Source organism: Diabrotica virgifera, chromosome 9, assembly GCF_917563875.1.
Source record: "Diabrotica virgifera virgifera chromosome 9, PGI_DIABVI_V3a".
NCBI lineage: Eukaryota > Metazoa > Arthropoda > Insecta > Coleoptera > Chrysomelidae > Diabrotica > Diabrotica virgifera.
Window position 1 is genome coordinate 170,720,139 of NC_065451.1, and position 21,006 is coordinate 170,741,144.

The window sequence follows — 21,006 nt, forward strand, 5'->3', positions numbered from 1 at the left end:
AATCTCTATGCAAGCAAATTAATAATAATATTATAATATATAATGAAAACTTATCATTTTCTCCTAATTCTAACTCTATACTATTCCAGACTTTATCCTTTTTTCTTATATTTTTATAATCTTCGTCCGTTAAATCATATATTATAGGATATTGTTTAACAATTTCAATGAGTTTTTCTGTAACAACCATTTTAAAACACGCGAAACTACAACGGTAGCGGAAAAAACCGTGCATGCAGCGTTTCATGAAAGAAACACTGTTCTGCCGCGACCGTTGCGGATTCCGCGCAAAGTGGTCTGAACACCTTCATAATCCGCCGTGAATATCGGTTCGCCGCGATTCCGCGTAGGTTGCGGTTGCGAAAGTTTCGCGTTGCGCGTTGGTTTGGGGGATCCTTTATCAGATGCACCATATCTTTGAATAAACTGCTCGTCAAAAGTTAGGGATATAGAAAATTATGCTGATTTTCATACTTGATTTTTTCGCGAACAGACGAATTCCGCTATTTTTTTTTATTTTAGATTTTTCTTTAGTATTTACACAATTGTGAAAAGGTTTACTCAAACTTATTTTATGTACTTATACCGGGTGGAAGAAAAGAAATATTTTTCTTATGTTAAGTTTGAGACACCCTGTACGGAGATCCAGGTACAAATGTGAGTATACATTAGAATCGTATTGTAGTCTTACGTTTTGTGAACATGTTGTTGTTTAAATGTCCCTGATATCTTTAGGAACAAAAAAATAGACGGTTTTGTAACTTAACCCTTAAGTACTAACACCCCGTCTCTCAGACGGCATCGCTTGTCGAAAGTGGGATATTTCCCTTCCTAGAAAATTTTGAAGGTCACCCGTTTATGATTTTTCAAGTTGGGTTGTTCTTTACGGCGGGTGTAATTTCCTCACCAAAATAATCTTTTACCTGCGTTTGGAAGGGTATGCCATAATCCCACAGGTATTTTCCTCACCAAAATCGAAGTGATTATTTCAGGTAGATTTTACAAAAAGGCATTCAAGGGAATTATTTATCTACCTGCTCTATGATTACAGTAGGTACCTATAATAATTAATGAGTTAATAATTATGGTATTTTATTTTTAGTCACAATTGCAATTTTGGCATATTTAATATGCAATGGCATATTTAATAGAAAGTAATCGCGATAAACCTTTACTGCTATTTGAAAATTTTATTTTTTATTAAGTGAAAGTTTTATAAAATGAAAGTTTTAAAAAGTGAAAAAGTGTCATAAAACAATTTGTAGTGCGAAATTGTTTAATATTGGTGCAAATTTTACAATTTCTAGAAGTAGCCTTCAATATAATCATGCATTTTCTTAGAAAAAATTAAAGAATTTCAGGTAGATACGTATGTTAAAATTCAAAGTTTGCATATTGCAAAACCAATCAAAGATAAAAAAGTTAAACTAAAATTGAAAAATGTAGAAAATTTATTTATAAGATATCAGTCAAATCTAATGACTAGACTGGATTTTGTAAAGTGTGTCTCTTATTATAGTAAATATTAAATAATAATTTATAAGGGAGTCAATATACAATATGTCCATGTAGGTTGGAATCATATAAAACTTTTTTATTATTAATTTTACGAAAAAAGTTATTTTTCATAAAAAGTTCTGCATGGTCTAAAACCTAAGATTCAACCATCAGATATTTTCTTAATAACAATTTTCGATATTTTCAAATACTAAGGTACTTTACCCTTGAGCGAAATTCATATTCTCAAATACAAAGGTATATTTGATATTTGATGCATTTTAGATTCTATGTTCTATACGATGCAGAGCATTTTATGAAGAATAACTTTTTTTCGTAAAATTTATAATAAAGAAGTTTTCCATAGGTTCCAAGTTGCGCAGACATGCTGTATAAGAGCGCAAAAAAGTTTTTTTGAACGTTTAATATTGTTTAAGCTTGTTATTAAATGTATTTTAGGTAAGTTGTACAGAAAAAAATTTGATGACTTTGTGTAAACATTTTTTTAACTGATAATTTTCGGATTTTGTATTACATTTTTTACCTTTCTTAATTTTCTCAAAAAGAAGTTGTTTATTACATTTTTGAAGTAAAATAATTTAGTGCACTTTAAAGACTATATCTTAAGCTTTAAAAAACACTCATAAAATTGTAATATATCCGTTTAAACTTGAGTACGGAGCACACTAGTTAGCTCGCGAGTTCAAAAATCCCTTTTAATATAATACAGTTTAAAAATAATAGTTTTCGATCCGAAAACTGTATACATATACTGGTTCGCTTCAATGGTTAAGCAGGCTTTCACAGGCAATGGTTGTACGCTCAAGTAATGAACTGTTTTCCTTGTTCACTGAGTAATCAGCAAATCTAACTAAAGTCTATAGCAAAACATTCACGTACGTTTAATGGATCTAGGAAAACCCAACTTCTTGAATTTTTCTACACCATGATTGTCCGAGATGAAATCTACATCATTTTATTTTCGCAGAGAGAAACACTTCACTTACGGCTGCATGGATCTCTTTTTCGAAATCGGAATACACAATCTTGGGATTAAAAATGTTTAATTTTTGACACAATTTAAGGCAATCACATATGAATTTGCTAACTTATTTGAAAGCAAAAGAATAACGGCACAAAATGTCCATTATTGAGTCCGTGAATTGTAAATAGTTAAGTAAAAAATTTTGTACAGTATTTAAAAGTTCCATCAACCTAATAATTGCTTCTAATTTACTTAAAAACGTTAAGTTGATTTTTTTTGAGTAAAATATCGTTTAGTAAGATATTTAATAAGTAAGTTAAGTTGTTTAGTAAGATTTTAGAGTCCTATAGGTAAAATTGTATTAGTTACACATTTTTAAACCATTTTTGATTACAATTCATGTACGTCTCACTTTCCGCCCACACCGTACGTTTGCCCATATTTTTTCTATTTATTTCAACTTAAGATAGCTTTAACATTCTTCTTTCGTTTCCAATTTGTAAAATTTAGTTTGATCAATTAGTTAAGAAATTATAATAAATTAAAAAAAAACCAATAGAATCCTTTATAAAAGGTATTTTGTAATCACACATCATCAGTGCTTATCTAAAATGATTGGTCAACCAATCGAAAACTAGTTCTGTGATGTATCCCTTTTTAGGGATTTTTAAATATATACCTTTTATAAAGGATTTTATTCGTTTTTTGTATTATATGGTATACAGCCTACAGGAAAGCTTTTTCCTTGTGGATTTTTATAATAAATTAATTCAAACGCGCGCAGCGTTGAACGCTTCTATAAAGTGCGACAATGTTTGTGAGAAGGGTGACTTGAGCGTTTTAAATAAAAAAATTATAGAAGCCGTAGATTTAATATTAGACAAATCTTTGTATTCGGTTCTTTACGTAGAATTTTTAAGTCTATTTTTTTCAAAAATTTATAATTTTCGTCGGCATTTAAAAAAACAATTAATTTCGCAGTTCATTTGTTTAATAAAAAGTGAAGCACCCACTTTTGGAGTACCTACTACTTTTTGATATGTTGTTTATTTAACATTTCTTAATGAAATTATAAAAAGTTCTATCTTATTTGATTTTTTCCATAAGCAAAAACTCCATTGACACCTCTATTATACGTTTTGCCTATTATATTATAAACTATTATTATAATGTAAGGAAATTAACGACTTTATATTCGGATTTCGGATTCTTTCATAATAAATATTCTTAAATTACATCTACCTTTTTATTTTATTACCTGAGTGAGTTGGTGAGGAAAATACCTGCCGGATTAATATGAACCTTTAAATTTGGTGAGGAAAATACCTGTGGGATTATATGTTTTTAATGGTTGGTGAGGAATTTACCTCCGCCCGTTCTTTAGTAGTCTTAAATCCGGCAATTTGCTGCAGGTTGTTATTCGAAACATATTTAGGCGCAAAGTGTGATTTCCGTCTAATAGACGGAGTGTTAGTGTTTGTGCCCAGTTCGTCATTAAACATAATGTGCCCCAGTTCGTAAAAAAACATCAAATAAGGGAATAAATACCCTGAGGAAACTATTTTGAAATGGTTTGATGAGGTAGAAGACGACATAAGCGAAGTGGAATCGATTTGTGATGAAAATGTTGCCACTGACTACCATTGCTACACTGTACTAACTATAGTACCTGTCAGTTTTTTTTGTTTTAATATTTTTTAAAAACCTTTTTATTTTCATTTTTCTTACTCTTTTTTAACTCGATTATAAATTTTTATTAGGATTCTTTAATTTGTTTAATTTTTATCACACTTTTTTTCAGGAGTAAAAAGGTACACAAACAATCCTTCCATTCTTGTTATAATGTTTTTTATTTTAATAAATACAGAAAAACTAGATTAATTACTGTGTTTTTAAGATAATCAATACTTTCATTAAGTCAGCGAGTTATTTTTTTGCATTAAAATATTTAACAAAAACCAAAATTACCACTAAAATGTTAAACCCGTCTGTCAGGCGGTTATTTAGTGTTTACGCCATTGATTTAAGATGTTATTATTTAAGGGTTAACAAGTGTTTTAACCGAAACAAAAGTTTGAGAGACCTTGTAGAGAAAAAAGGCATAAAGGTGAGTATACCTCGATATTATGTTGTAGTCTCGTATTTTGTGAATATTTTATTTTGTTAATTTCTCTGATATCTTTCATAACAAAGAAACTAGACGGTATTACTGTTTAATATGTGTTTCTGTGTTTTACATGTGTGATGTGATGCATGTCGTCAGTTAAAACACATATTAAGTAAGTAAACACAGTTAAACACATAAGAGTAATACCGTCTAGTTTCTTTGTTATTAAAGATATTAGAGAATTTTTTTTTTCTGATTCTGGCCTTGGTTTAGAACTAGAACCTTTAGCCACGTAATTGTATAACTTATCACTAACTCAGGTGTAATGTGTAGTGTGTGTGTTGAGTAAGTGTCTTGTTACTTTGCAAAGTCGACGTCATTGTCTTTGCAAAGAGACGCTAATTTTATCGAAACGTCTGCGGTCCCTCCGAGAGAAATTAAAAAAATAAAATATCACAAAATATGAGACTACAACATAATATCGAGGTATACTCACCTTTTTGCCTTTTTCTCCCTACAAGGTGCCTCAAACTTTTTTTTCGGTTAAAACACGTGTTAAATTACAAAACCGTCTATTTTTTTGTTTCTAAAGATATCGGGGACATTCAAAAAACAAAATGTTCAGAATATATGAGACTACAATACGATTTCTATATATACTCACATTTGTACCTCGTCCTCCCTACAGGGCGTCTCAAACTTAAGATAAGAAACACATTTCTTTTCGTCCACCCGGTATAAGTACAAAAAAAAGTTTGAGTAAACCTTTGCATAACTGTGTAAATACTAAAGAAAAATCTAGAATAATAAAAAAAATTAGCGGAATCCGATAATCTGTTCACGAAAAAATCTACTATGAAATTTCAGCAGAATTTTTTATATCCCTAACTTTTGACGAGCAGTTTACTTTATAAATTAAACATACGTGCAACAAAGTTGTAACCAATTTAAAAACCTTGTTAATCATCAAGTATAAGGCTACGGCTCCACGGGCGAGAAATTGACGCTAGCAGTAGCAGTAAAATGAACTTAACTTTCTGCGGAACGGAATGGGAATAGCCGAACTGTACCGACTACAGGACTTGTGCGTAGTCGGTTCAGTTCGGCTATTCCCATTCCGTTCCGCGGAACCTTAAGTTCGTTTTACTTCTACTGCTAGCGTCAATTTCTCGCCCGTGGAGCCGTAGCCTAAAGAAAGTAAATATTTAACATAGGGAGTATCTAGTGTTCCAGCCTTTTTCACGCTAAAATGACACACGTAAGTTAAAATACAACTTTTTTCAATGGAATATTAGGCAAACTATTTAGAATTAAACTATGTCGTTTATATTGATGTGTGCGCAATTTTTTGCTGAATTCGCCTGCGTTGAAATCTGAAAAAAGGTCTAACTTGGGTTATAACTTTATTCGATGGGGGTGTCGACAATATCATTATCAGGAGCTAATTGAGAACACTTATATAAAAAAATGAAAAAAGAGGAAAGAAAACAGTAATGATGGAACGTTGTGGCATAATAAATTAGAGGCATATATTTCTCAGAAAAATAGAGAATTATATAGAAAATTGGTGAATTGTATTTAGTTTACTAAGAAAGTTAATACCAACTTGTGTTGTTAAGTACCAACACCATAAACGCTGCCTTGTGTTGATAAATGACTTAAATGAAAATATAATTAGAGCCATTGACGAAAGTCAACAAAAAAACTGTCCAAACAAAAAGAGAGATGAAAAATAAGCATAGAAACTAGAGAACTAATCAAAACTCGAAGTAAAATTAGAGGAAGCAAAAATACTAAAAACGTGCGTTAACAGATATCAACAAAAAAGTGTCAAAGGAAATAAGAAAAGACCTAAGGAAGTTTAAAACTCAAGGCATTAAGAAATTCATAGAAGAAAACAGAAGTTTGAAAGTTTTACGGAGAAAATTGAACAACTGAAAATGCGAAATACATAAATTGAAAAATAAAAAGGGCGAAATACCATCAAACACAGAAGATTTATTAAATAGTGAGAAAGAATTTTATTTGGAATTAAATGGAAACCAACGGCAAAATCAAAATAATCTGAGGGAAGCGATTTCAAAGAAAATAGTAAACCAGGGCTCCGAAATACTACCAGAGATAACCACTAGCGAAATCCATCAAGCACTAAGAAAAATGAAAAATGAAAAAGCACTAGGTGAAAATGGAGTCGTAATAGAGGCCATTAAAAACACAAGCCACATTCTTATAGGTAAAATAAAAAAATCTCTTCAACTTATGCCTTCATTAAAAGGCGATACCTGAAAAATGGAAAAACGCAGTAACAATACTTTTACATAAGAAGGGAGATAATATCGACTTGGAACATTACAGATCCATTAGCCTGCTATACGAGTTATACAACCTCTTTACAAAAGTAGTGACATCAAGAGTAGAAAAAAAAAGCTAGATTTTTACCAACCACAAGAACAAGCTGGATTTCGTACAAACTTTGGAACAAACGACCATCTGCAGGCAGTAAAGTTACTAACTGAGAATAGACCGGACAGTATCGTCGCCTCCGCTAGCGCAATTATTCCGATTCGATTTTTTTGCACAAACTTACTCAAAAAGAGGTCCTTATAACATATCCACAAGGTGCGGGGCGGTGCCGTGGTCGAAAAATTTTTTAAACATTTTTTTTTAAACAAATGCACAAAAATAATTTTTTTATTTCCAACAATTTTTTTTAGATAATTTGGATCATTCTGAGTAAAAAAGGTCTCCTGTCATTTTTCTCTAAAATTGACTGTTGTCGAGTTATACGCGAATAAAAATTTGAAAAATGCGAAAATGGCCATTTTCAAGGCTTCATAACTCGATTAAAAATGATTATTATGAAATTCAAAAAGTGACAAAATCAAGATTCAAATACTTTCTTCAGCGTCCTGAAGAGATTTTTGTCATTATTTTATTACAAAACTGTTATTTTTAGTTATTAACAATTAGCGCTATAGTCTAACTGTATCGTCGCCTCCGTTAGCGGAACTATTTCGATTAGATTTTTTTGCACAAACTTACTCAAAAAGAGGTCTTTATAACATATCCACAGGGTGTCGGGCGGTGCCGTGGTGGAAAAATGTTTTAAACAGTTTTTTTTAAACAAATTCACAAAAATAATTTTTTCATTTCCGACAATTTTTTTTTAGATAATTTGGGTCATTGTGAGTAAAAAAGATCTCAAGTCATTTTTCTCTAAACTTGATTGTTGTCGAGTTATACGCGATTAAAAATTTGAAAAATGCGAAAATTGCCATTTTTAAGGCTTCATAACTCGATTAAAAATTATTATTATGAAATTCAAAAAGTGACAAAATCAAGATTCAAATATCTTCTTCAACGTCTTGAAGATATTTTTGGCATTATTTTATTACAAAGCTGTTACTTTTAGTTATTAACAATTAGCGCTATAGTCCAACTGTATCGTCACCCCCGTTAGCGGAACTATTTCGATTAGATTTTTTTTGCACAAGCTTACTCAAAAATAGGTCCTTATAACATATCCACAGGGTGTCGGCCGGTGCCGTGGTCTAAAAATTGTTTAAACAATTTTTCGACCACCGACCGGCACTCTGTGGATATGTTATAAGAACCTATTTTTGAGTAAGTTTGTGCAAAAAAATCTAATCGAAATAGTTCCGCTAACGGGGGCGACGATACAGTTGGACTATAACGCTAATTGTTAATAACTAAAAATAACAGCTTTGTAATAAAATAATGACACAAATCTCTTCAGGGCGCTGGAGAAGGTATTTCAATCTTGATTTTGTCACTTTTTGAATTTCATAATAATCATTTTTAATCGAATTATGAAGCATTGAAATGGCCATTTTAGCATTTTTCAAATTTTTATTCGCATTTAACTCGACAACAATCAATTTTAGAGAAAAATTACAAGAGACTTTTTTTGCTTAGGATGACCCAATTTATCTAAAAAAAATTGTTGGAAATGAAAAAATTATTTTTGTGAATTTGTTTAAAAAAAATTGTTTAAAAAAATTTTCGACCACGGCACCGCAAGGTACCCTGTGGATATGTTATGAGGACCCCTTTTTGAGTAAGTTTGTGCAAAAAAATCTGATCGAAATTGTTGCGCTAACGGGGGCGACGATACAGTTAGACTATAGCGCTAATTGTTAATAACTAAAAATAACAGCTTTGTAATAAATTAATGACAAAAATCTCTTCAGAACACTGAAGAAGGTATTTGAGTCTTGATTTTGTCACTTTTTGAATTTCACAATAATCATTTTTGATCGAGTTATGAAGCCTTGAAAATGGCAATTTTCGCATTTTTCAAATTTTTAATCGCGTATAACACGACAACAGTCAATTTTAGAGAAAAATGACAAGAGACCTTTTTTGCTCAGAATGACCCAACTTATCTAAAAAAAATTGTTGGAAATAAAAAAATTATTTTTGTGAATTTGTTTAAAAAAAATTATTTAAAAAAATTTTCGACCACGGCACCGCCCGGCACCCTGTGGATATGTTATAAGGACCTCTTTTTGAGTAAGTTTGTGCAAAAAAATCTAATTGAAATAGTTTCGTTAACGGGGGCGACGATACAGTTGGACTATAGTGCTAATTGTTAATAACTAAAAATATCAGCTTTGTAATAAATTAATGACAAAAATCTCTTCACAACGCTGAAGACAGTATTTGAATCTTGATTTTGTCACTTTTTGAATTTCATAATAATCATTTTTGATCGAGTTATGATGCCTTGAAAATGGCTATTTTCGCATTTTTCAAATTTTTAATCGCGTATATCTCGACAACAGTCAATTTTAGAGAAAAATAAAGAGACCTTTTTTGCTCAGAATGACCCAAATTATATAAAAAAAATTTTTGGAAATAAAAAAATTTTTTTTGTGAATTTGTTTAAAAAAATTTTTTTTTTAAATTTTTCGACCACGGCACCGCCCAGCACCCTGTGGATATGTTATAAGGACCTCTTTTTGAGTAAGTTTGTGCAAAAAAATCGAATCGGAATAATTGCGCTAGCGGGGGCGACGATACTGCCCGGTCTAGAAGTCAATAGAATATAATAAGCCCCTTTTCCTAGCATTCGTAAATTTTCATAAAGCCTTTGAAACGATAGAGTTGAATAGCATTTTAGAAGCTCTATATGAATGCCGCATTGACTATCGTTATAGTACACTTATCTATAGTATTTATAAAGAGGCAACAATTGGTCTTAAGATACATCATAAAACCAAACAAATAAGCATAGAACGCGGCGTAAGACAAGGCGACACACTGTCGCCAAAACTATTCATAACTGTTCTGGAATATGCCTTTAAGATGCGCAACTGGGACAATAAATGGATCACAATAGATGGAAAAAAGTTAAATCATCTTCGTTTTGCAGATGACATAATCCTTATAACTGATGACCTAGGAGAAGTAAAGGAAATGCTAAATGAGTTAGACGCTATCTGCTGGAAAATAGGCCTGAAAATGAACTTTACTAAAACTAAATTCATAATTAATCTGATTCCTAGCGGACAGCTGATTATACGCGAACAAGACGTAGAGCTAGTGGAAAAGTACATTTATTTAGGTCATGAAATAAGAATTGGCAGTGATAACTAAACGTGCGAAATAAAAAAGAAGATTAACTCTTGCTTGGGCAGCCTACGGAGCGTTGAGAGACATAATATTTAGCAGCAGTATACCGATCCGTTTAAAAAGACGAGTGTTTGATCAATATGTGCTACCGGTAATGGCATATAGAGCAGAGACACTGACTCTAACCAAGGCAACAGCGTCGAAAATGATAGTTAGTCAAAGACGTATAGAAAGATCCATGCTGGGCGTAACCCTACAGGATAAAATAAGAAATGAAGATCTCAGACAAATAACAAGTAACACAGATGTTATAATACGTGTCACCAAGCTCAAATGGAACTGGGCAGGTTACGTCGCAAGGCTGAAGGACTCAATATGGACACCAAAACTAATAGAGTGGAGACCAAGACAAGGTAAACGCAGTAGAGGAAGACCACCTACACGATTGACAGATGATATCAGGCGGATTAGTAAAAACTGGCTAGAATCAGCACAAAACCGTGTGTGGAAATAATTGGGGGAGAAATATGTCCAGCAGTGGATGTAAGTTGTTTTAATAATGATGGAGAAAGTTAAAATAAGTGTATACATATATGTATATATTACGGTATAAATCAAGGTTACGACACGCGTCTCGATTTTTCGAATGACGCCAAATAGGATTTTAGTCCCATCAGAAACACCATACCGAGCAACAAGAAGTATTCACTTCAAAAAACCTCATGATACTAACCCGACATGGTATTTGATCTTACATTTAGTTTACTTTCAAATTAACACCAAAACTCTGATTTTATGTCTATATTAAATATTTTAAAACATAATGATGTATCCTCAATATGTTATTGACTTAATAACGTGTGATCCAAAATTATTGTCACCATAGGTGGCTCTCTGAACGACAGAGATAGCGATAGAGTGCATGTCTATTCTTAGTTCAGATATACTTTCCAGTTTACGTCAACTTTGCAGTTTACGTCAACTTAACAAGAAAATTTAGGTTACGACACGCGTCTCGATTTTTCGAATGACGCCAAATAGGATTTTAGTCCAATCAGAAACACCATACCGAGCAACAAGAAGTATTCACTTCAAAAAACCTCATGATACTAACCCGACATGGTATTTGATCTTACATTTAGTTTACTTTCAAATTAACACCAAAACTCTGATTTTATGTATATATTAAATATTTTAAAACATAATGTTGTATCCTCGATATGTTATTGACTTAATAACGTGTGATCCAAAATTATTGTCACCATAGGTGGCTCTCTGAACGACAGAGATAGCGATAGAATGCATGTCTATTCTTAGTTCAGATATACTTTCCAGTTTACGTCAACTTTGCAGTGTACGTCAACTTAACAAGAAAAGTTAGGTTATGTAGAGGTGTTGGTAGTGAACATAATAATATATTGTTTGATTTTATTTATTATTTTTATCTACTTATAATTTTGTTAATTATTTTTATTTTTGATTAAAGTTCTGTGTTAAAGGTTTTGACTGATTTTTTATGTTTTATATCGTTAATCAAAATTAACTGATAAACCAATAATATACATTCAGATTAAAACAAGACCTACGTAATTTTTTGCACGGCTAGCTTTTATCCCAATAATTGTGGATTGCGCGTTATTAGTGGAATTTTCATTCTATTGATTTCCTGTTTTAATATGGTTATCCAGATGGTCAACCAAAGATTGAAAGAGTCTATGGAGCACTACAGGAAGTATGTGATAAAATATAAAATCCAAAGACACGATGCTGTTATAAAGCAAGAAATTAGGGGAAAATTGATAACGAAAAGAGAATACAAACGACTAAAATATGCAGAAGAAAAAAAGGGCTTTGAAAAAACAGGTATTCTATAAAAGTATAAAAGAAAGCACACAGTCATTTAGACCAAAATTGACGATATCCAAAGACAAGGGAGGAGAACTACTAAGAGAGAAACAAACAATTTTAATAAGATGAAAAGAATACTTCAAGGAAAACCTAAATGCTAACAATGAAAATCATCAAAACGAGATAATATGTTATCCGGAGATAATACGTAATGTGGCGGACCAGCACATGAGCTATGAAGAGGTAGTTCATATAATAAAGAAACTAAAAACAATACAGCGCCAGGATCGGACGGAATTTCGACAGAATTATTGAAACATGGATAATAGTAGGGGAGCAAAGTATGCTAAATGTGCAGTCACTCGAGTGCTTTGGAGACCTATTGGATTGTGAAGAGTAGGTCCTAAAACCAAAAAATAAGTTAAGTAAAGTTTTCCATTTTAGTGGGGACTTGTCCATTTTAAATTTAATTTTCAACTTCCAACAATCTTCTTTTAGATTATAGCGCCATCTATCCATAATTCGAAAAAATAATTTGAATAAAAGTTACTTATTTTTATGTAAGGAATCCAAATCTGCAATAAAAATGGGGGCTCCGATTTAAGATTTTAAAGTAACCCCCTACTCCACCACCTCCGTGGGGGGTCGTGTTTGGTGCCATTCTATAGATTTTTCAAAAATATTGAATAAGTGTATTTTTCAGTTTTCGATCTGATGTTCATTTCGCGAAATATCGCGGGATTCGTGTTTAAAATTTTAAATTTACCCCCCACCCCTCTCTGTGGGAAGTCGTGTTTAGTATCATTCGATAGATTTTTGAAAAATATTGAGTAAGTATTTTTTAGTTTTTCGATCTGTCATTCATTTCGCGAAGTATTCGCTTTTTTCTAGTGAAATTTTGGGACTCACCAATTTCCTTACGCCCTGCTCAAATCGCCAGATTTTTGAAATATACACTATTTTACATGTACTTAACTTACCTTATCTTAATCTGACCATTTCGAGTTTTTCTAAGGATAGATTTTCTTTTTCGGCCCCCCCCCCTTAACGGATTCCTCTGCATTAAGAGGCAATGTAATATGGTAGAGGTACATTTTCAGGGTACAAGGTTTCTCCCCATGTAATAATCTGACGCGCTCGAGTAACTGCAAAAATCCCCGCTTAGGCTCCCCTACCATAATAACGGAATCTTTTTAGAACTGTATAAACAATATTGTGATTCAAAAATATAACAAAATGTTACGTGTTAAAACAAACCCATTTTTAGTTCAAAGTTATAAAATTTTATTTACATGTACCAAATAAAAAAATATTTTTAATATTGAAATTTTTATAGGTACCTTTTTAGTTTTAAAATTATAAATTTAACGAATTATTATATTAAAAATTAAGATTTTATGAAAAAAACAATTTGCAAGTCATAGAACTTCGAAATTTTATTAAAGCGAGAGGCACAAAATGTCGCCTGTCAAAATTTTCAATGTGTTTTAAATGTATTCATTTTTTTTCGAGTCCTGAGAAATCTAATAAATATTTTTGAAAAATTTAAACAAAGAATGAAAGATTACATTATTTCTGAGGGCCGAAAGTCCCTGAAAACTTCTATATTGTTTATTTTAATAAGTTACAGGAGTGAAAATAAAAGAAAAAATATATTGTGATTTTTAATTGCAAATATTTTTTTCAAAAAAAAACTTTTTATTTATTATAACGGACTTGCGGCCCTCAGTAATAACGTAAACTATCATTTAGCGTTTAAATTTTTAAAAATACTTATTACTTTTCTCATGATTTGAAAAAATGAATACATTTAAAACACATTAAAAATTTTGAAAGACGACATTTTACGCCTTTCGCGTTAAGCCTGGATGCATTAAATCGGTCCGTTTGTACTCATTTCCCACTATTTCCCATATGGTTCCAAGTTACGAACATACTGTACAAGAGCTCAATTTTTTTTTTTTTTTTTTTTTTGAATTTACCAGTTGGAACGACAGATTCGGATTTAGCATAATCATAATAGTCTAGTAAAATAAAATTACACTACATGTAAATCAAAATGTAAATTCGTACAGGTTGAAACAAATTTTATATCAAAGTCTAGGTGGGTACAAAAGATATTTTCAAGAAAGAAAGTATCCAAATCATACAAGGGGATCATTGTTTAAATAATTAAAAAGCGGTCATTTTTGCAAAAAAAAATACTTTTTTAACTGCTGAGGTCATTCAATTACTAATGAAGGTCTATAGGATTGTTTTCTGCAAAGTTTAAGGGTAAATCTTTCACACAAGACTTACTAAATTAAATTTGACTACCTATTTATTTAAATAATTATACATAAAACTTTAAAAATAAATTAGCAAAAATTATTTTTAGCGTTTTCAATAAGCACTATAAAATATTTTGTTTTACAGGAAAAGTTGCGCTATGTTATTAGTATTAATCAATAAAAAAATTGTTCCAAAAATATTTAATAGTTTTATAGATATTGAATTTGTTTATTAAATGTTACTCTATTTTCAATTGCAAAAACGCGGTTGTTGACAAAAAATATTCACCTGTATTAAATCTTATTAGTTTTATTTTTATGTGTAACTTCGACAAATGTATTGATAAATTCAAATTTCGAATAAACTTCCCCTAAAATATCCTTTGAAAATTATTCAAATTTGTTTATAATTTGTTTATTTAATAACGTTTTTTTTTGCAAAAATGACCCCTTTTTAATTATTTAAACAATGATCCCTTTGTATGATTTGGATACTTTCTTGAAAATATATTTTGTACCCACCTATGCTTTGATATAAAATTTGTTTTAACCTGTACGAATTTACATTTTGAATTTTTTTAATTTGTTAGGCAATAAACAAAATAGAAATATTTTCGATCAATGTAAAATTATGAATTCACCGGTATTTTTAAAATTGTTTATACAAGCAGCTTTTATTTTTTAAATAATTAATAAACAATTAGCAGCCAAATCTGTGAGTAGAACTTTTTACTCTAACATATTTATAAACCAACAAAAAAGGTTTTAGAAAAAACAAGCTTGTTTCATTTTTCCGAAACAATGCACATTTTAGATCTACATTGACTCCCCTATTTAATGAAAGATCACATTCATGACATAAGATTGATACTTAGAAATGAAGAAGAGAAGAGAAAGATGTGTTTCTTACCAATAGTATACTCCTCCAATTCTTTTTTTATTTCAACTTCATTTTCATTACATACATCTTCTAACTCATGGTTTTCTATTTTAATATTCTCTGAATCTGAGCAATACTCATCTAATACAGATTCCTGCCCATAACTGCTTTCATCTACTTCAGATTTAACTTCTATATTGTTATGTTTCTTTAGAGGATCTGCTTCATCTTTAATACATGGTAATATTTCTTGGTTTCTAGAATCTTTAATATTTTCATTACATTCAATAATAACTTTAGTAGGTATTATAACTTTAGTAATTGAAATTTTTATAGGTACCTTTTTAGTTTCAAAATTAAAAATTTAACGAATTATTATATTAAAAATTAAGATTTTATGAAAAAAACAATTTGCAAGTCAATGACATCGAAATTTTATTAAAGCGAGAGGCACAAATTGTCGCCTGTCAAAATTTTCAATGTATTTTAAATGTATTTTTTTTTTCGAGTCCTGAGAAATCTAATAACTATTTTTGAAAAATTTAAACGAAGAATGAAAGATTACATTATTTCTGAGGGCCGAAAGTCCCTGAAAACTTCTATATTGTTTATTTTAATAAGTCACAGGAGTGAAAATAAAAGAAAAAATATATTGTGATTTTTAATTGCAAATATTTTATTCAAAAAAAAACTTTTTATTTATTATAACGGACTTGCGGCCCTCAGTAATAACGTAAACTATCATTTAGCGTTTAAATTTTTAAAAAATACTTATTACTTTTCTCATGATTCGAAAAAATGAATACATTTAAAACACATTGAAAATTTTGAAAGACGACATTTTACGCCTTTCCCTGTTACGCCTGGATGCATTAAATCGGTCCGTTTGTACTCATTTCCCACTATTTCCCATATGATTCCAAGTTACGGACATACTGTACAAGACGGACATACTGAGCTCAAAAATTTTTTTTAATTTACCAGTTGTAACGTCAGATTCGGATTTAGCATAATCATAATAGTCTAGTAAAATAAAATTACACTACATGTAAATCAAAATGTAAATTCGTACAGGTTGAAACACATTTTATATCAAAGTTTAGGTGGGTACAAAAGATATTTTCAAGAAAGTATCCAAATCATACAAGGGGATAATTGTTTAAATAATTAAAAAGAGGTCATTTTTGCAAAAAAAAATACTTTTTTAACTGCTGAGGTCATTAAATTACTAATGAAGGTCTATAGGATTATTTTCTGCAAAGTTGAAGGGTAAATCTATCACACAAGACTTACTAAATTAAATTTGACCCCCTATTTATTTAAATAATTATACATAAATCTTTAAAAACAAGTTCGCAAAAAATTATGTTAAGCGTTTTAAATAAGCACTATAAAATATCTTATTTTACAGGAGAAGTTGCGGTATGTTATCAGTATTAACCAAAAAAATTGGTCCAAAAATATTTAATATTTTTTGAGATATTGAATTTGTTTATTAAATGTTACTCTATTTTCAATTGCAAAAACTTGGCAAAAAGTGTAGGTACTATACAGTCTACTAAATTGTGATAAATAAAAGTTTCTAGCTACTACCAGAGGCGTACGACAGGGAATAGTTAATGGTTGACCCTTCCCAAATTGTACGCCACTGAGGGAATCACTATTCAGCGATATTTTTCGATTCTCCAATACTTTCTATGTAAATAATATACTCTTTACTGGTAACGATTAAGTCATTAGTTTTCGAGATATTGGACGTTAAAAATGAAACGGCATAGTTATTTTGATCTATTCATTCATTCATTTTAAACTTCCAATATCTCTCAAACTGATGACTTTATCGATACCAATAAAGTTATTTACATACAACGTATTGGAGGATCTAAAAATTTCGCTAAAATAGTAATTCACTCAGTGGCGTAGACTTTGGTAAGGGTCAATCATTCACTATCCCCTGTCGTACGCCTCTGGCACTAGCTAGAAACGTTTATTAATCACAATTTAGTAGGGTCTATAATAGCCACACTTTCTGCCAAGTATGGTAAGGAGACGTCGAATAGTTTTAAAGTACCTACTTGGTAACAATAATTTTTAAATTTTTAAATAAAACACCCTGTAACTCAGTAAGTAACAACATTTTATTTAAGAGATGTTAGTTAAATCTTAATATTTTTAGGTCTGGAATCTACAACTCAGAGATTCGACATTCTTAATAAAAATTTAACCCTAAAAGGACCCGTAGTAATATAACTCCAAGAAAAAAAAGAAGAAGAAAAAACGACAAAAATTTTGTTAATTAGTAAAAAATTCCCAGGAACCCAATTATCGAAACGGCATTTCAAAATACTTAATCCCCGCGACGTTATTAAATAAACAAAATATAAACAAATTTGAATAATTTTCAAATGCCATTTTAAGGGGAAGTTTAATCGAAATTTGAATATATCAATACAATTTTCAAAGATATATAAAAAAATAAAAATGATAAGATTTAATAGAGCTGAATATTTATTTGGCAACAACCGCGTTTTTGCAATTGAAAATAGAGTAACATTTAATAAACAAATTCAATATCTATAAAAATATAAAATATTTTTGGAACATTTTTTTTTATTAATACTGATAATATATTTCAACTTTTCCTGTAAAATGAAATATTTTATAGTGCTTACTGAAAACGCTAACAATAATTTTTTGCAAATTTATTCTTAAAGATTTATGTATAATTATTTAAATAAATAGGGGGTCAAATTTAATTTAGTAAGTCTTATATGAAATATTTACCCTTTAACTTTGCAGAAAACAATTATATTGACCTTCATTAGTAATTGAATGACCTCAGCAGTTAAAAAAGTAATTTTTTTGCAAAAATGACCCCTTTTTAATTATTTAAACAATGATCCCCTTGTATGATTTGGATACTTACTTGAAAATATATTTTGTACCTAGTGCCAGTTTATCCACTGGGCGCTTGGGGCGGGCGCTCAGGGGCCCGTTCCTTTTAATTATAAAAAAATAAAGTCGCTAAATAATTTACATATTCTCCGAAAAAAATCTCATACGCAGATACGCCAATACGTCAGTGTTTGTGGCCGGGCCCCTTTCCAAAAACTACAGAAAGTTGTCAGATTTCGCCATGTCATTGATTAAAAACTACCCAGGTAGTGGGTAAAAACTGTGTAGGTTATTAATCAATTGCCATGTCTCGAATTGTATCCAAAATAATCGCACAAACGAAGTTTTTTAGTTTCTAATAATTTCTTTTTGAATTGTGGGGCTTAAATATTAATTTATCTCATCTTTCGGCTTAAAGATAACTTCTTTTAAAATAGGAACAAAATAAGTCCTTTTAAAATAGTTAAACGAAAGACAAAAATAGATATACATAAATCTAATTTATAGGTAAAGAATAGAACATTCTCGAAAATGCCAATACCCAAACAATAAGTACACACTCTTTCAAACATTCAAAAGTAAATCGATTAAAAAAATTGCAATCTGGCATTATACAATGGCCTCTAAGGCTAGCACTCCACTTGCAATTTGTAGTCGCAGCGACAAAAAAAATCGCTGTCGCAGAAAATCTACATAGAGTCTAGAAAATTAGTCGCTGTTTTCAGAATCGCGAATTGAATGCTACAAGGATGTAACATCAGCTTTTAGATGTTTTTCTAATCTAGAGATAAAGAAGAAGTCAAGACGTCAATTAATACTTTATGCGAGAAACATAAAAACGATGTTGATGAAACCAAAGAGAACTTGCATAATGAAATTACCCATTTTGTAACGGTATGCCAAAATTTGGATAAACATCATACAATTTATGAAAAATTTTATTCTTCCAGGATGTAAAAGCAACTTTTCCTAATATTTTAACTTTACCGCAAATTTATTTGACGATACCAATTTCTAATACGTCAAGCGAGCGGACTTTTGCGGCTTTAAAACGAATAAAAACATATTTAAGGTCAAATTTGGGTAAAAAGAACCTAGACGCATTATCACTATTGTATATAGAGAATGAAGAAATGGAGAAACTGAATTGTGATAATATTATATGACAGTTTGCGAATGCCAAGTCAAGAAAAAAGTGATCTAATTTTTGTCTTTATGTATGTTTTAGAATATGTTTTTTTGCTTGTTAGGTGTTGTTTTGTGGAACTTTCTGTTTTTTTATTTATGTTTTTTATTTATGTTTCTAAATGTATTTTTTGGATTATTTTTTACGTTTGCGATTCTTCTTGCTTGTTTAAAAAAATATTTTATGGATTTTACAATAAACCTTTATAGTTAATGCATGTGTTTCCTTGTTAAAAACTGACAACGAATAGCAATGAAGGGGGCCCCTAAACCACCAGCGCCCAGGTCCCGAAGTTAGGTTAAACCGGCACTGTTTGTACCCACCTAAACTTTGATATAAAATTTGTTTTAACCTGTACGAATTTACATTTTGACTTTTTTATTTTATTAGGCTATAAGCAAAATAGAAATATTTTCGATCAATGTAAAATTATGAATTCACCGGTATTTTTCAAATTGTTAATACTTAAGCTTTTGTTGTTAAGCTTTTATTGTTTAAACAATTAATAAACAATTAGCAGCCAAATCTGTGAGTCGAACTTTTTACTCTAACATATTTATAAACCAACAAAAAAGGTTTTAGAAAAAACAAGCTTGTTTGATTTTTCCGAAACAATGCACATTTTAGATCTACATTGACTCCCCTATTTAATGAAAGATCACATTCATGACATAAGATTGATACTTAGAAATGAAGAAGAGAAAGATGAGTTTCTTACCAATACTATACTCCTCCAATTCTTTTTTTATTTCATCTTCATTTTCATTAGATACATTTTCTAACTCATGGTTTTCTATTTTAATATCCTCTGAATCTGAACAATACTCATCTAATACAGATTCCTGCCCATAACTGCTTTCATCTGCTTCAGATTTAACTTCTACATTGTTATGTTTCTTTAGAGGATCTCCTTCATCTTTAATACATGGTAATATTTCTTGGTTTCTAGAATCTTTAATATTTTCATTACATTCCATAATAACGTAGGTATTAACAACTAACTGAGTCCACTGAGAAAAACACTTTCATAATATATCACCTATCACCTTTCTATAAACAACGAGTATAGACTCATGTAACCAACGAACATATAAATATGTATAATCCAGTATGTATATCTAACAAAGATGTTTTTAGTAGTGTGATATTATAGTTTAAATGGGAGAAATGGTATCTGTTATTATACTTCAAAAATACTTCGGTAGATGGCGGCTGCATACACTTTACCTACTAATTACTATATTATTTTAGTCCATGTCGTGAGGCTATTCCACAGTCAGTGACGGTTTAAGGCATGATGAGGCCCTAGGCGGCCATAAAAAGTAGGCCATTATAGCGACCATTTAGTTAAAACAAATTTACAGATATTTATGTTGTTTTGGGAAGTAGTTACATACTCCAAAAATAAATTACGACAATGTAAAAAAATCATTTTTCTTTTTTTTACATTTGTAAAAAAAGAAAAATGATTTTTTACATTTCGCAACAACTTCTCATTAATAGTCCACAGCTAATATACCAAAGAAAAGAAGGGATATTGTATCGATATGTGATTTTGCCCTGGGTATGAGTGCCACCCCTTCGGGGGTGAAAAAACATGCATTCAAAATAATTGCGGAAATGGATAAACTGATTAATTATCAGTAACTTTTGTTCAATCGAGTTTTTTCACTAAATCAATACTTTTTGAGTTATTTGCGAGTGAATATGTTCATTTTTCAACAAAAAAAAACACGTTTTTAG

General features: G+C 30.4%; 1 protein-coding gene across 1 annotated transcript in view; it reads right to left on the reverse strand.

The window, feature by feature from the left end:
• Positions 1-20,399, reverse strand: part of LOC114337049 (zinc finger protein 235-like) — a 37,717-nt gene extending 17,318 nt beyond the window's left edge. The window contains exons 1-2 of the mRNA XM_050661539.1: positions 19,982-20,399; positions 15,213-15,446 (exon numbers count right to left, since the gene is read on the reverse strand). Of these exons, the coding sequence (XP_050517496.1) occupies positions 15,213-15,446; positions 19,982-20,240 (493 nt within the window). The 5' untranslated portion in view covers positions 20,241-20,399. The remainder of the gene's footprint in view (positions 1-15,212; positions 15,447-19,981) is intronic.
• Between the last annotated feature and the right edge of the window lie 607 nt (positions 20,400-21,006).